This window comes from Protomyctophum parallelum (genome assembly GCF_964188405.1).
Source record: "Protomyctophum parallelum genome assembly, chromosome: 16".
Taxonomy (NCBI): domain Eukaryota; kingdom Metazoa; phylum Chordata; class Actinopteri; order Myctophiformes; family Myctophidae; genus Protomyctophum; species Protomyctophum parallelum.
In genome coordinates this window covers 34,606,961-34,620,849 of record NC_139711.1, presented here as the reverse complement: position 1 = coordinate 34,620,849, position 13,889 = coordinate 34,606,961, and the positions used below count along the sequence as shown (strand labels likewise).

The 13,889-nt window shown below is 43.1% G+C and overlaps 1 protein-coding gene across 3 annotated transcripts in view; it reads right to left on the bottom strand.

Moving 5' to 3' along the window:
• ccdc88b (coiled-coil domain containing 88B) overlaps window positions 1-13,889 on the bottom strand; it is a 43,417-nt gene that overhangs the window by 14,869 nt on the left and 14,659 nt on the right. For 2 of the 3 annotated variants that reach the window (XM_083786552.1, XM_083786554.1), the window contains 5 exons: window positions 7,978-8,124; window positions 3,677-3,842; window positions 2,799-2,920; window positions 2,358-2,426; window positions 785-1,507 (listed from right to left, as the gene is read on the bottom strand). In XM_083786552.1, coding sequence (XP_083642678.1) covers window positions 785-1,507; window positions 2,358-2,426; window positions 2,799-2,920; window positions 3,677-3,842; window positions 7,978-8,124 — 1,227 coding nt within the window. The remainder of the gene's footprint in view (window positions 1-784; window positions 1,508-2,357; window positions 2,427-2,798; window positions 2,921-3,676; window positions 3,843-7,977; window positions 8,125-13,889) is intronic. The other variant, XM_083786553.1, reaches the window with a different exon arrangement.

Genomic DNA, 13,889 nt, shown 5'->3' with positions numbered 1-13,889 from the left:
TTTTGAGTGGTGCAACCACTCCTACAACCAGCAATGTCCGTGTCTACCTATGTGTCTACCTATGTGGCCATGAGCACGAGTATATGCCTATTAGTACCAGTAGGGGCACTGTGCCAGAAACAGAGAGAGAGAGATAGTGCTGCTCTGTTGCCTGCTAATGAGAGAGAGAGAGAGAGAGAGAGAGGAGGAGGAGGGGGGGTGGAGAGGGGAGTTGCACCACTCAGTTCACTCAGTTTGTTTTTGTGGCTTTCGCCTTTATTTTATATTTTTGATAGAGAGATAGATAGTAGGCTGACAGGAAATGGGGAGAGAGATGGATCGGGAGTCGAACCCGCGGCACACTGCCAGACTGGACTACCAGCCAGTGTGCCGGGACTGCTGAGCCACGGCCCAGGCCCCTCAATGTCGTAACTCTGTCTTACTCTATGGCTCTGCCCCGTGGAAAGCCAATGTCTTAACCACTAAGCCAAAGGGATATCCCTATGACTCTGGGGAGATATTAGACTTTTGAGGATATCAGGCTGAGGCTGTGAGCCACTCTGCTACAGCAGCATGTGTCTCTGTGTGTGCTCGCTCGATCAGCAAGTGTGAGAGAGAGAGAGAGAGAGAGAGAGAGAGAGAGAGAGACACAGAAATAGAGATGGAAGGAGGGAGGGAGGTTGTGTGTGAGACCAGAGCTTGATTCAACCATCCATCTATTCGATGTAGATATCCACACATGTATCCATCCATCCATCCATCTGTTTATTCATCCATCCATTCACCCACCCATCCATCCATATACCTCTATCTGCCTGCGGGCTTCTCCCAGGTTCTCTGTAGTCTTCCTCAGCCTATGTAGCTCTGCCTCCAGGACCACCAGCCTCTGCTCGGCCTCCCAGGCTCTCTTGCTCTGCTCTGCGTGTTTGGAGCGCAGCTCCTGGGCCACCAAGGCCTGCCTGTCGGCCTCCTCCCGGGCCTGCTGGAGTTGAGCGATCACAAGCTCCATGTCGGGACCAGACGGTGAACTTCCACACTGCAGGTCTATGTCTGTCTCCACCATGTCGTCCTCCTTGTCTTCTTTCAGCGTTGTCGGAGGAGGCTGGACCTCTGCTTTGGGTTCAGACACAGTTGACTCTTCTTTGCTCAACTCACCCTCCCTTTCATTGATTCTCTCTGCTTCTTTGTCTTTCTGCCCTCCCTCCGCCTCTCCCCTGTTTTTGGGCTCGGATACCCTTGAAACCCTTGACACCCCACTGTCTCCTTGCAGGTGGAGAATCTCTTCCCCGACTCCTGCTTCTCTCAAGGTCCTGGTGATCTCTCCTCCTCTCTCTCTCTCCACTCCACTCCTCACCGTCCCTTCCCCTTCTCCCCTGGAGGATTCGGAGCCTTGGACTCCTCTCTCGCCGTACTCCTCTTCCCCCTTCTTCCCTTCTGTTCTCCCCTCGGCTGCTATGAATTGCAGTTTGGTTGTCAGCAGTTCGACATGTTGTTTCAAAGTGATGTTTTCATTCTTCATGTTTTGGTACTGGTGGTGAGAGATGAGGGAGAGGGGGAAAGAATGTGAGAGGGAGATGATAAATGAATGGAAAATGTGCTATGAATCTTTTATGCTTCATAAGAGACCGAAATGTTAGCCCTATGCTCACATTTCTCACTCCTTCCTTTTTCTCTTTCAAAATGCACTGAATCTGAATGCCCTGAAGGGATGAGCTTCTGTTATGCAGTGCATTGTGAGCACCGAGATGGAATTTAGGAGTGGAAAGAAACTATTAAAGGAAGTTACCCAACTAAGCTCAACTTGGTTCTGATAGTTTAAGCTCGTAAAAACATGAATCCTGCATTTTGCACGCTTGATTTCAAGTAAATTGCTACCATTGTTCATTTTGGTCAGAATAAACTGCTACAATGGTAGGCTAATTTCTTCAACACTTTTTTGGAACTCACATCAGACAAAGTTCAATGAGAATTAAAGTTTGTAGACCTAAAACTGTGGATTCCCTCAACACATTTCCAATGTGTTTTATTTTTTTACCATAGGTTTTTTTATGGTATGGCTCTGCAGAGGTCTAGTTGTCTGTATGTAAACTAATCCCGCAATCCGCTGGACTGATCAACGCCAACGTTTTTATTAGTAAATATTTAACTAAAATGTTATAATGCGGCTTTGATCAGGAGCAGTTACGGGTTAAGTGACTTGCTCGAGTGCACTTTGACACGCAGCCAGGAGGAGCTGGGAATCGAACCTTACAATTCCAAGACAGCTGCTGAGCCACTGCTGCCCCTGTTGAGCAGTGGCTGTTAACTGGTCTGAACAGCTTTCAGGTCCAGGCCCACTGGGTTAGAAACCCCTCTCTCTGGTAGAATCCTTTCCTTACCTCTCTGAGTGTGTTCTGATGCTGATTCTCCAGAAACGCTTGTTCTTCCTTCTCATCAGGTGAATCGGCCTGCAGTGAAAGGTAATTAATGGCCAGTCAGCCTCTGCAACGGTTGGATCCTACGTTAATGATTCATGACAGCTTGGAAGCTAGACGTCTTACTTACGTTTCTAGGTTGCCATGAGAGATGTCTACTGCAAGAAGCCTTGATGTAATAATAACTAAGTCTACTGTAGTGTTCTGAATAGTAATTACTAATCATCAGACTGAGACATGATGAGATAATGATTAACCATACAGTAGTTATTACACCAACGAACTGCAGCCAGAGCTAGCAAGATATTTCTCCTTCCCCTTCCACTTTTACAGTTAAACCAGTTGACCCGTCGACCTGCATGATAAATAGTTATGGATCAGTTATGGGCCTGTGTGAACTCTGACCTCCCCCTGGGCCTGCTGCATCTCCGCCAGACGCCTCCTCAGCTCTGCATTCTCCTGCTCGGCTCCCAGCAGCCTCAGCGTCGACGCCTCTCCCAGCTCCACGCTCCATGGCTTCAAATCTACTGAGGAAGAGAGAGAGAGAGCGGTGTTGCTAGATTGTGTCAGAGAAACAACAAGGTCTATGAAAACAAAGCCCAAAAGAAGCCACTATAGGCTATTTGAAAATAGCAGAAGGTCACAACGCGTCGCAATGTGACGTGTTGTGAGCGGTGCTGCTATTTTCCTAAAAATAAAATAATGACAAATGTGGAATATTTTTAGAAAATTCTTAACAACACAAATCTGGTATGGGGGTCCCTCATGGCACAACATATTTTTAGATGTATAGGGTCTTTGGACAAATACATTAATCTTGACATGGACAACCCCAAATAAGCAACTACACTTTAGAAACAAGCCCCCCCCCCAAAATAAATACCTGCAACCCGCAACTACAAATATTTACAAGCACCTTTTTAGAAAAAGTCGCTTATAATAAACCGATATGACAACACTGCAAGAAAGCCGGGGGATGGAGGGAGAGGGGAGAGAAGGAGGGAGCAACAAAGAGAGAGAGAGAGAGAGAGAGAGAGAGAGAGAGAGAGAGCAGAATGGCAGAGGCATAAAGAGGATGAAGTGAGGTGTTGAGAGGAGAATAAATAAAACGAGACGGGGTGCGTGAGAGAGAGAAAGAGAAAATGGATAGATGAAAAGATTTCCCCCGTTATGTTGACTGAGAACCAGTAGGCAGTAGCCTATATGCCTTCAAACATTATTTCCTCTTATCAGTTAATTAAAACATGTTAAATGACACAGGGCAATCGAGATCATGCGCTAACCAATCATTTCGCCCAGCTCTTCATCTGACTCGATTTCCGATTGGTGGAAATGGTGATGGACCATTGTGATTGGTGCAGAGGTGCGGCGGTTCAGCCTGAGGTCCGCCTCCAGACTCATGTTCAGTTCCAGCAGCTCATCAACCCTTTGCCTCTCTGTGTCTCGCTCCTATGATCATGTACAGTACACACACACACACACACACACACACACACACACACACACACACACACACACACACACACACACACACACAAGCAGTATGACTTTCATAACATAAAAACTACATCCACAAATGCATGCATACAACATGGCTCGTTCCTCATAGAAACTATTTGTTGAATACTAATAATAATGATAGCCTACTATAACTGCCACATGATTGGACATCGTCTGGTTATATAAAGTAGGCTTCATGAGGAAATTATGTAAACATCACATCTGTTTTAGGGCCGATTCATACTCCTATTTTACCGCTGTTTCGGCGCTGTAGTGCCGAAACTTTCAGTAGCATCAAAGAGCCGACTTTAGGACGGTACCCCCCCCCCCCCCGAACCTAAAATGACGTCACATTGTAGGCTCTACAGCACCGAACTGACTTTTATTCGGCTCTAAAATAGGAGTATGAATCGGCCCTTACTCCTCATAGAATCCCATCGTTGTCATATACAGTATAATAATGAAACGTGGGAATCCAGGTGATTTGTGGCCATGTCCTATAGTCACATGACCAGGATTCAGTAGTTAGAAAGTGATAAAAGGTGAGTTCCTCCCAGTAGAGAGCCATTTACTGCACATGAATCATGATGGTGGCGAATCGATCTCCCTCTCATGCAGACTGAAAGAAAACTCATGGTAGGCCGAAGGTCAGCCTTGTGTAGCAATAGCCATGTTTAATGTTATGCTTTGTTGTATGACTACTGGTTTGTTTGGTTTTAGGATATTGTTTGTTTATGGACATTGAGGTTTGCCATGAATGAATTAATGAATAGTTTATTTCGGTACTTAAATTTTTTACATTTTAAAGACAGATTGTAAAGTCAAGTTTAGCACCAAAAAGGTGTAGGCTGAAGCCGAAGCTTATTTTGCCTACCCTTTTTAAAAGTAACATTAGTTACTGACAAAACAAAAAAACAGCAGAAGCAGAGAAGATAACTTTTTTTTTTCTTTTCTTCTTTTAGTTGTTGTGCAGGATGTGACAGGCTAATTTAAGACAATATGCCGAGAACAATCAGAGCTCCGTCCAAACGGGGAATTTAAGTGATAATGATGAACAATAATAAAGTTATAAAGTTTAATTATAATAGGAATTACATTGATTTTATAGTGTTTTATATTTATTAAGTACCTTGATTTTGAACAACTTTTTGAATCTGATGAGTGACGTACATAGTTTTAACTATTTATCTAGACTATTCCAAAGGTCTACCCCTATTTTTTAGATATACATCTTGCTTTTGTGTTGGTCCTTGCCCCTTTTTGTTTTAGTACACAAGTCCCCCTGAGGTTGTACTGGGTCTCCCTGGTTTCGAACAGTTCCTGTATGGAAGTTGGTAGTAGTTTTTTATTTATTTTGAACATGAATATTGCAGTGTTGAGGTTGACTATGTCTTCTAGTTTTAGTGTGTTTTTAGAGATGAAGAGTGGATTTGTTGGTGCAAGATATTCTGTTTTATTAATGATTCTTATGGCCTTTTTTGTAGCATATAAATTGGTTGTATTATTGTTTTGTATGTGTTCCCCCATACCTCCACACAGGAGGTGTGATTATTTATAGCACTTGAATTTGTGTCGAACATCATCGCCATACTGCTTGCATCGCTGTACTGCAGGAGTTTGCATATGTATGTCCCTGTTGTAAACCAAGTACTGTAGGTTTCTGTTCTATGTTCTTTTTAATTATGATTTGAATACAGTGTGTACATTATGTTAATATAGCCTATACGTTGTTATATTGGCTGCATGGCAACTAATTTGCTTTGTCTGTTTCCTTAAAAGGACCATTCCAGCCACCTCTTCCACTTGTTAACCCTTTTTGGTTTGTTGCTATTTATTATATATTTGAGGTGTAGTAGGTTTCTTGGTTGTACGCGCCAGAATCTGGTTCTCCCTGGTCCTCCCCCATGAGGATCTGGTTCTCCCAGTCCCGGCAGAGTAGTTCCGGAGCAACGGATTGCTCATTCCCTGATGGACTGATCGAGGGTAGCTACTGGGACTTAAGTCGGGATTTGATCAACCCCGGCTGGGTCGCCTGAGTGAGGGGTATGATGTTGGTAGACCCGAAACCCTGTTGACCTCAGGATACATCACTGAGGATACGTACATGCAATGTATTTTTAGTTATAGTTATTCTATTTATAGTGACTCATAGGAATAGACTATGTGACAACCGGGCATAGTCTGGTGACCACCAGAAAGACAGGTGACAGCCGGAATGTAGACGGCAACCGGGTGAACAGTATGGGTTAGCGCCCCAGCCTGTGTCCTCCGTGAGGAGGAAGCCCAACAAACCTCGGTGAGGCCTTTAGGAGGGCCATTATAATCCACCACTCCTGAATGACGTGCCTGGTGCTGGGAGTCTGGTGCAACGCACAGGTCCTGGGCCTGGTGAGAGCAGGAGTGGACCTGGTGAGACGTAGGAGGGGCCCGGACAGGAGTCAACCCACAGAGCCTAGTCCTTCCACGCACCAGAATCTTGTTCTCCCAGTCCCGGCAGCGTAGTTCCGGAGCAACGGATTGTGTGGCCTTGCTCATTCCCTGATGGACTGATCGAGGGTAGCTACTGGGATGTAAGTCGGGATTTGATCAACCCCGGCTGGGTCGCCTGAGTGAAGGGTATGATGTTGGTAGACCCGAAACCCCGTTGACCTCAGGATACATCACTGAGGATACGTCCCAGGTGCATCCTTGCAATGTATTTCTAGTTATATTGATGGTAATTCGTTTTAATGAGTTTGCTCTCCACTTTGTGTTACATTGAGACTCACAAGGTCAGGTCTGCCCTGATACATACAGGTCTCCTTTCTGTCTTGGGACTGCACTGTATTTTTTGTGGTATGAATGTTAATCCCTACATGGTTTTCTATTGAATATTTTAGATTGCATGTTGTTTGGTGCCAGGCCTGTCTTTCTCCATTAGTCGTTTCGTTTGGTAGTACCGTGTGCATGGGCCGACCGGCCCGCCCTTTCTTAGCCAGAGTAGAATATCTTGTATCTTGTCAATATTTGTGTCGGGTGCGTCTCTCCGTGCGTCTCTCCATGTGATGTATTTTCGTTCATCAAAGTATAATCTTGCCTTACTCTGTTATTTTTAACTATTAGAATTCTCGTATAGTGTAGCTACTTTCTATTTGTAATAAAGTATGTCCTACTTTTGTTAGTGTTCCTGTTTAGGGGAGAAATAGTTGGTCCCTGAACCTGAACCTGAACACATAGTCAGTCATAATGCTGCATATTGTTAGTACCACCAGTTACTATAGAAACAAAACATTTAGCCCTTATTGAAATAAGACAATAAGTTAATATGACTGCACTACCATGATAATGCAACGTTGCTAATGCTAATGCAACGTTTGTGGCTTACAGGCTAACATTTCCCACACTACCTCCCTATTTGATATTGATCTGCGCTAATTGTAATTATACAATAGTCTAGTCTTGCCAAGAGACTTGCATCACTCAGCTCATCAACCCTTTGCCTCTCTGTGACTCAATCCTATGAACATGTACGCACGCACGTACACACGCACACATCCAAGCAGATATGATTTTCATGACATTCAAATGCATGGGGTTGGTCAGCTAATCTGTGTCTGTATAGGCTATTTATATTGTTATAGTGTTTGTTTGTTTTTAATAGTTTTAATAGTTTTTAATAGTTCTTTTTTAACTATATATGTTCATCGTGCTTCATTTTAATTGATAATTTGTATGTATGGCACTGGAGCTGTTGAACAATCTATCTATTTGTGTGCATCTATCTATGCACACAAATAACATGGTCTACACATCACTATTCACTACGCATATACAAACTATCTGTTGAATACTGTAGTGTACAGTAACTGGCTAGCATGTGGGTATTTAATTTAGCATGTGCCTCTGGCATACTTTACCTCACAATGTCTGCCTCTTAATTGATTTGCCCTTACATATTCAATTATATTGAACACCCCCATTGGCAAACACACATACTGTACTGTATACATAAACTCACATAAACATGGCATGCATGCGCGCCGCACACACGCACACACACACACACACACACACTCTCACACACACACACACACATTCCACCAACCGCTTCCACGTCTATAATTCTCTGACGCAGCAGGAGATCATCCCTCTCCAGCTCCCGTAGGGAGGAGCAGCGAGCTCGGGCGCCCGTCAGCTGTTCCTCCAGGAGGGCTTTGGTCTCCTGCAGAGCCGCGCACAGCTGCTGCTGCTCCTGCAGGGGGCGCCACATGCAGAAAGAGCAACATTATATAGGGTTTTACAGTATGTTATTGTTAAACATCTGTATTACTTAATTTACAAGAAGTCTACACAATTAGAGAATGTAAAATAATTGTTATTTTGAGCAACGTTTGCCTGTAGTCTTTCTTACGGTACCAACATCAATACAGCATGGAATTGTGGACAAAATGACACGTGATTTGGACATCTCTATAGGGACATGGGTAGCTGATGTAAACATTACATCTGTTTCACCTCTCATAGAATCCCATTGTAATATACTTATTCATTACTCATTTTATTATAGATTCTTGTTACTGCATGCCCTTATCGAAAAAATAAGACATGAAAGAGAAGTGCATAAGACTCTGCACTACCTTGATTAATCCTAATGCAACATGTGGCTTACAAGCCAACATTATACTTCCCTATTTTATATTGAGCTGAGCTACTGGTAGTCTCTTGTCAAGAGACTTGCATCACTCCTTTATCTTCCCAGCACCTTGCCACAACCCTTGTAGCCTCCTTGAGCTTTCAAATATAGACAGTCTGCAGCTTAAGCACCGGCAGCCAATATGGTAATTGGCACAAACAATGCAAGCACACATCTTTGAAACACGTCATTTGTTCAGAACTCGCTCTCAACGAACTAAGGTCAAACACTGTGCTAGTGGTGATAAGGAAAAGGTAAACTCTGCAACTCCACATTGGAATGCCAGCATTGATGTTTGTTTGTTTGTTTGGTTTGTTTGTTACTGTTGTATTATCCTAAGTACCGTAGGTCGCAGTTTGACTATGAAAACCTGAATCTCCCGTTTGTTCGTCACGCCTCCATATATGGTCACGCCTCGCTGCCACCCTTAGATCTCCATATATGGAGCTGACCTGTTCTGACATTCCATTATGTTGATCTGACCTGTGAAAAATACACACTATCTCAATAGTCATGTCTTCAAGACGGATCTGTCCGATATTTCATATTCCATCCTAATTGGCTAACATTTGGCTTTCGAAGTTTGCAGGATTGGCCCGTTTTGAACAAAAAGCCTCAAATCATGAACGCAGCCTGCAATTTACGTGAAATCTTTCACAGACTTTCCTACTAGACTGAGGAATATATCCCACCCTTTTCACATTGGCCTGTTACAGAGCCACCAACAGGTGGATTTTTGCTAAACACATTTTTGGAACAAAATGCCCCAAATCATCCAATTGCCATCCAAGGTGTAAGAACAAATGGCACCCTTTTCACATTGGCCTATTATAGCGCCACCAGGAGGCCACAACCTGACCTGCCCTGGTGGAGACCTGTGCCCAGAGGGGCACTTTATCTAGTTTATAGTGCAACATCACCCCAACGGGTCACAACAATACATAGCAAACTAGATAAAGTGCCAATCGGCACAGGTCTCCACCAGGATTCTTCCTCAGCCTAGTGGGAATATGCGTGCACAGTTTCATCGCAATCGGACGCTGCGTTGAGGAGTTGTGGCCATTTGCTACTCCTGAAAACTGTAGGAGCCAATCGTGGCCAATCAGGATGGAATATGATAAATCAAACAAAGCTGTCTTGATCACATGACTATGGAGATCATGTGTAGCGATTTGCGTGAAATTTGGATAAAATCTGAAGGAGTAATAATAGAAAATGTGTTTTACATATGTCGGCCTCCTGGTGGCGCTATAAAGAGCAGATGTGAAAAATTCCAGGCAAAGGTTTTTCCTTGGCCTCTAGGGAGTTGGCATACAAAGTTATCCACAGATCCGTGCAGTTAGAGGTAAAAACACTTTTCGGCCAGTTATAGCGCCACCTTGAGGCTGAGTTGAAATTGTTCATGTGGCATTTGGTCCTCGGCCTAGTGGGAATGTGGGTGCACAATTTCACGGAAATCACGCGATGTGTTCATGATTTGCAGCATTTTGTTTGAAACTGAGCACTCCTGTGAACTTTGGAAGGCAATCTTAACCAATCAGGATGGAGTGTGAGAAATGTGAAAGACCGGTTTGGTTGAATGGCTCTAGAGAGACTGTGTACCAATTTGCGTGATGTTTGGACAAAATCTGTAGGTGTACTGTGCAAAAACTTGTTTTGCACAAAGCGGCCTCCTGGTGGCGCTATAACAGGCCGTTCTGGAAAGTTTGGGGCAGAGGTTCATCGTTGGCATCCAGGGAGTGTGTGTGCAAAATGTGGCATCGACCGGGTTAACGGTGGCCGAGATTAGCTGCTAACGGAAGGACGGACGGACGGACGGACGGACGGACACACGGACACACGGACGGACGGAGTGCAAAACATACTCTCCCCCTAGGCCTTCGGCCTGGTGGAGACAAAAACACAATAGCCCAATATAACACAATAGCAAGGAAACACAGTAAAGCATAATAAAATGTGCCAACACACATGGCTGAAACAAGTACCATGCGCTAGGACACAGCTATAAATCATCAACAGATAGGTGTAAAGATACGTTCAGAAAATCCATTAATACAACACAGGGTTTTAAAACCACAGGGCAGAGCAAGGTGAATATAGTGGTTTCAGTGAAACAAGGGGGAACCATAATGCAGGAGTTTTAACTAAGTCTAGATAAAAAAATGTCTAGTGAGTTGGCATCTCTAACAGCTTGTGGGAGAGCATTCCAGAGACAGGGGGAAAGCTGTGTGAATGCTCTGCCCCCAACCGTTATTTTATTGTGGTATGTGACTGTGAGTTATCCAGCATCTTGGGAGCGTAGAGGTCGTGGGGGGATGTAGGCGTTTATTAAACTGGATATGTATGGTGGAGCAAGTCCATTTTGAGCGTTAAATGTCAGGAGGAGCACCTTGAAGTCGCGGCTCTGGCCTGTATGGGTAACCAGTGTAGTGCTATGAGTGTGGGTGTGATGTGGTCGAATTTCCTTGTCCTTGTTAGTACTCTAGTTGCTGCATTTTTGACAAGTCTAAGGCCATTTGTGGCTGTTGATGGTAGACCGGAGAGGAGAGCATTGCAGTAATATATTCTTATATAGAGCTGACCTGTTCTTACAGATATGTTGATCTGATCCCCCATGTCAAAGCGCCAGCACTCACCCAGCAGTCTGCCGTCACCCAGGCAGATGCCTGCACGTGACCTCGCCCTTTAGGGCTAGGTCTCTTTTTGCCCTCAGGGCTCTATTTTCGTCCATATCCCCTTATCCCTAAACTACTTTGCCTTTTTTTACTATTTTGAAAATATTTTTGGAGTAGTTCAACTATAGCCGATCTACATCGACACGTTGTGAGCTTGTAGATTGGCTATTTTAACTATTCAAAAATGTTTTTCAAAATAGTAAAAAATAAGTAGTTTAGGGATTAGATAAGGGGTTTAGCATGGACGAAAATAGAGCCCTGTGTCTATTTAGCATCCGCTCTCGAGCATGCTAAATAGACATACACACAAATAATAAAATAGCTATGATCAAATCTGTTGTATGGTGTTGTGTATATGGTCATGCCAAATTATTAGTCCATAGATGGAGCTGTGGTTACAGTTGGAGCTGTGGTTACAGTTGGAGCTGTGGTTACACACAGGTTAAAAGGGTTCACTTCCTCTTTTGAGGCAGATCTTAAGATAAAGACTGAGTATGTGCCTTTCTTGACCTGAAGTTACCACAAACATTATATATGTGTCATTTCTGTTTTTATTCTTCGTAATACATTGAAGGAGTATTTGTATTAATCGAGTGTTTGTTTGGGTGCCATTTAGGACTTCTATTTTACTTACTTCTATATTACTAATCATATTACAGTTTTTAGAGCTGGGGGCGTGTGGAAAGTCATATAGCAATTTTAAGCATGTTAAGAAGCGCTTTCGACACCCCGTGGAGTGCGCAAAACGGCCTTGAATTAGTCATGGGTGTGTTTAAGGCGTGTTTGAGACGTACCCAATCAACATGTCCGTACTATTCTCTTTACCAGTCAGCTGATGTCACATACGGAATGCGCACTTTGGGGATCGTGGTATTACATTTCTTCAGGCTGGCAGCCTGGCACCATAGAAGACATGACATGCCTTTGTCACATTTGGGTTAATTATTCCTATTGCACTGCATGCTGTCACCTTTATGCCTCAAAAGAACAGACCCACCTATACCTTTCAGATCGGAATGGAACTGCGAGTAGATAGCAGCATATTGGCAAATTGGCAATCCATGCGTAATGTTCCCAGAATCGTCTAACCCCCGAACATGCAAGTTCGTTTGATATTGTTTAATTCGATAACGATAGAACCATGTACCATACAGCGAATGAAAGCAAGATTCCTAAGGAATATGGAGATTTTTACATTTAATAAAACGGTTGAGAAATGAGAGAACCATGAGTGTTTATAGGCTAATATCAACGTTTTTTTGTGAAAGACAAACGGGCTGTGAACTTGAAGAGCTCAATCACCATCCCGACACGGAAGAAATATAGCCTAATGCATGCATGTATATGCACTGTTGCACTTGCACACAGTAGCCTACACACGCTCTTTATTTGTTTCTATTGAAAAACACCAGTAAAATAACGTTTATTATATTTTATTTCATTCAAGTCACGACGAAGGAATGAGTTGAATGCGTGCTGCGTAATGCTGTGGCCCCGATGGTATGGTCTTCGCTGAGTTAGCTCGTAGCATTTTATTGAAGAAGACTTGAATCGGGTGTGATACAGCATATGAAAGCAAACTTCCCACGGATTATGGAGATGCTTTTATTTATTTTTAAGGTTGAGAAATGAAAGAATTATGGCCGTTTCTAATCTCAACATTAAAAAAAAAAAAGACGCAAAACGAGGCTGTTGCCATGTCTCATAGAAACAAGTAAATAGGTCTATAAAAATAAGCGCATATAACAGGGGTCTGTAACCTATTTTAAATGAAGTGCCATGTTTTTATTTTCTAGATAGTGAGTCTGCCATATCCAGATTAATTTTTTATGGCACCACATTAAAATAAAAAAACATATTTTGATTGTCCACAAATATAAAGTTCTTCCTTCTTTTTAAATATGTTCTTGCACATTGTTATAATGATCATTATATATCCCCCTGCAGTCAGAGTTCATAGTTGTAATGAATGAATGTGATGCATTGTGAGCTGGTATAGATCTGCTATTTTCAAAAGTAATCTTGGAATTTTTTTATTTCATTTTTGGATTAGCCGTCCTTAGTTGGGCAAATGCATTCATCTGGGGATCCTTGACATGGGAATGTGCTGTGTGAGGATCACTGGTTTAAACAACATTAGGAGAAAAGCCCAAATAACCACTTTAGAAACAAGAAAAGCAACCACAAAATAGTGCAACTACCAATATTTACAAGCAACTTTACAGACAAAGAAGCCGCTTATAATAAACAGACATGGCAACACTCTACCAGCCTCCCAGAGCCGCTCAAGTGTAAAATCAAACAGTGCTTGTTGCGTTTATGAGGTGGTCAGACCCACGTCTAATCGTTATGCGCTGAGTGTCTTTAGGTCAAGGGGCTTAATAGCAAATTGCGCAAAGCGAAAATAATTAACATATGGACACTCCCACAATGCTAAAATATTCAGGAACGCCGTATGCCATAATGTGTGTGCGTTCAACACGGGCCGAGTGCGTTCAACACGGGCCGATATGCCTTTCATAATACGAATGTGCGCAGAGCGAGGCCAATTTATGTATTACCATAGGTAAAACGCACCTTCAAAATCTAGGCCAAATTTATCTCTAGACTAGTTTGTTCTGAATGTTCATTGGATTTAGTTTAAATGCA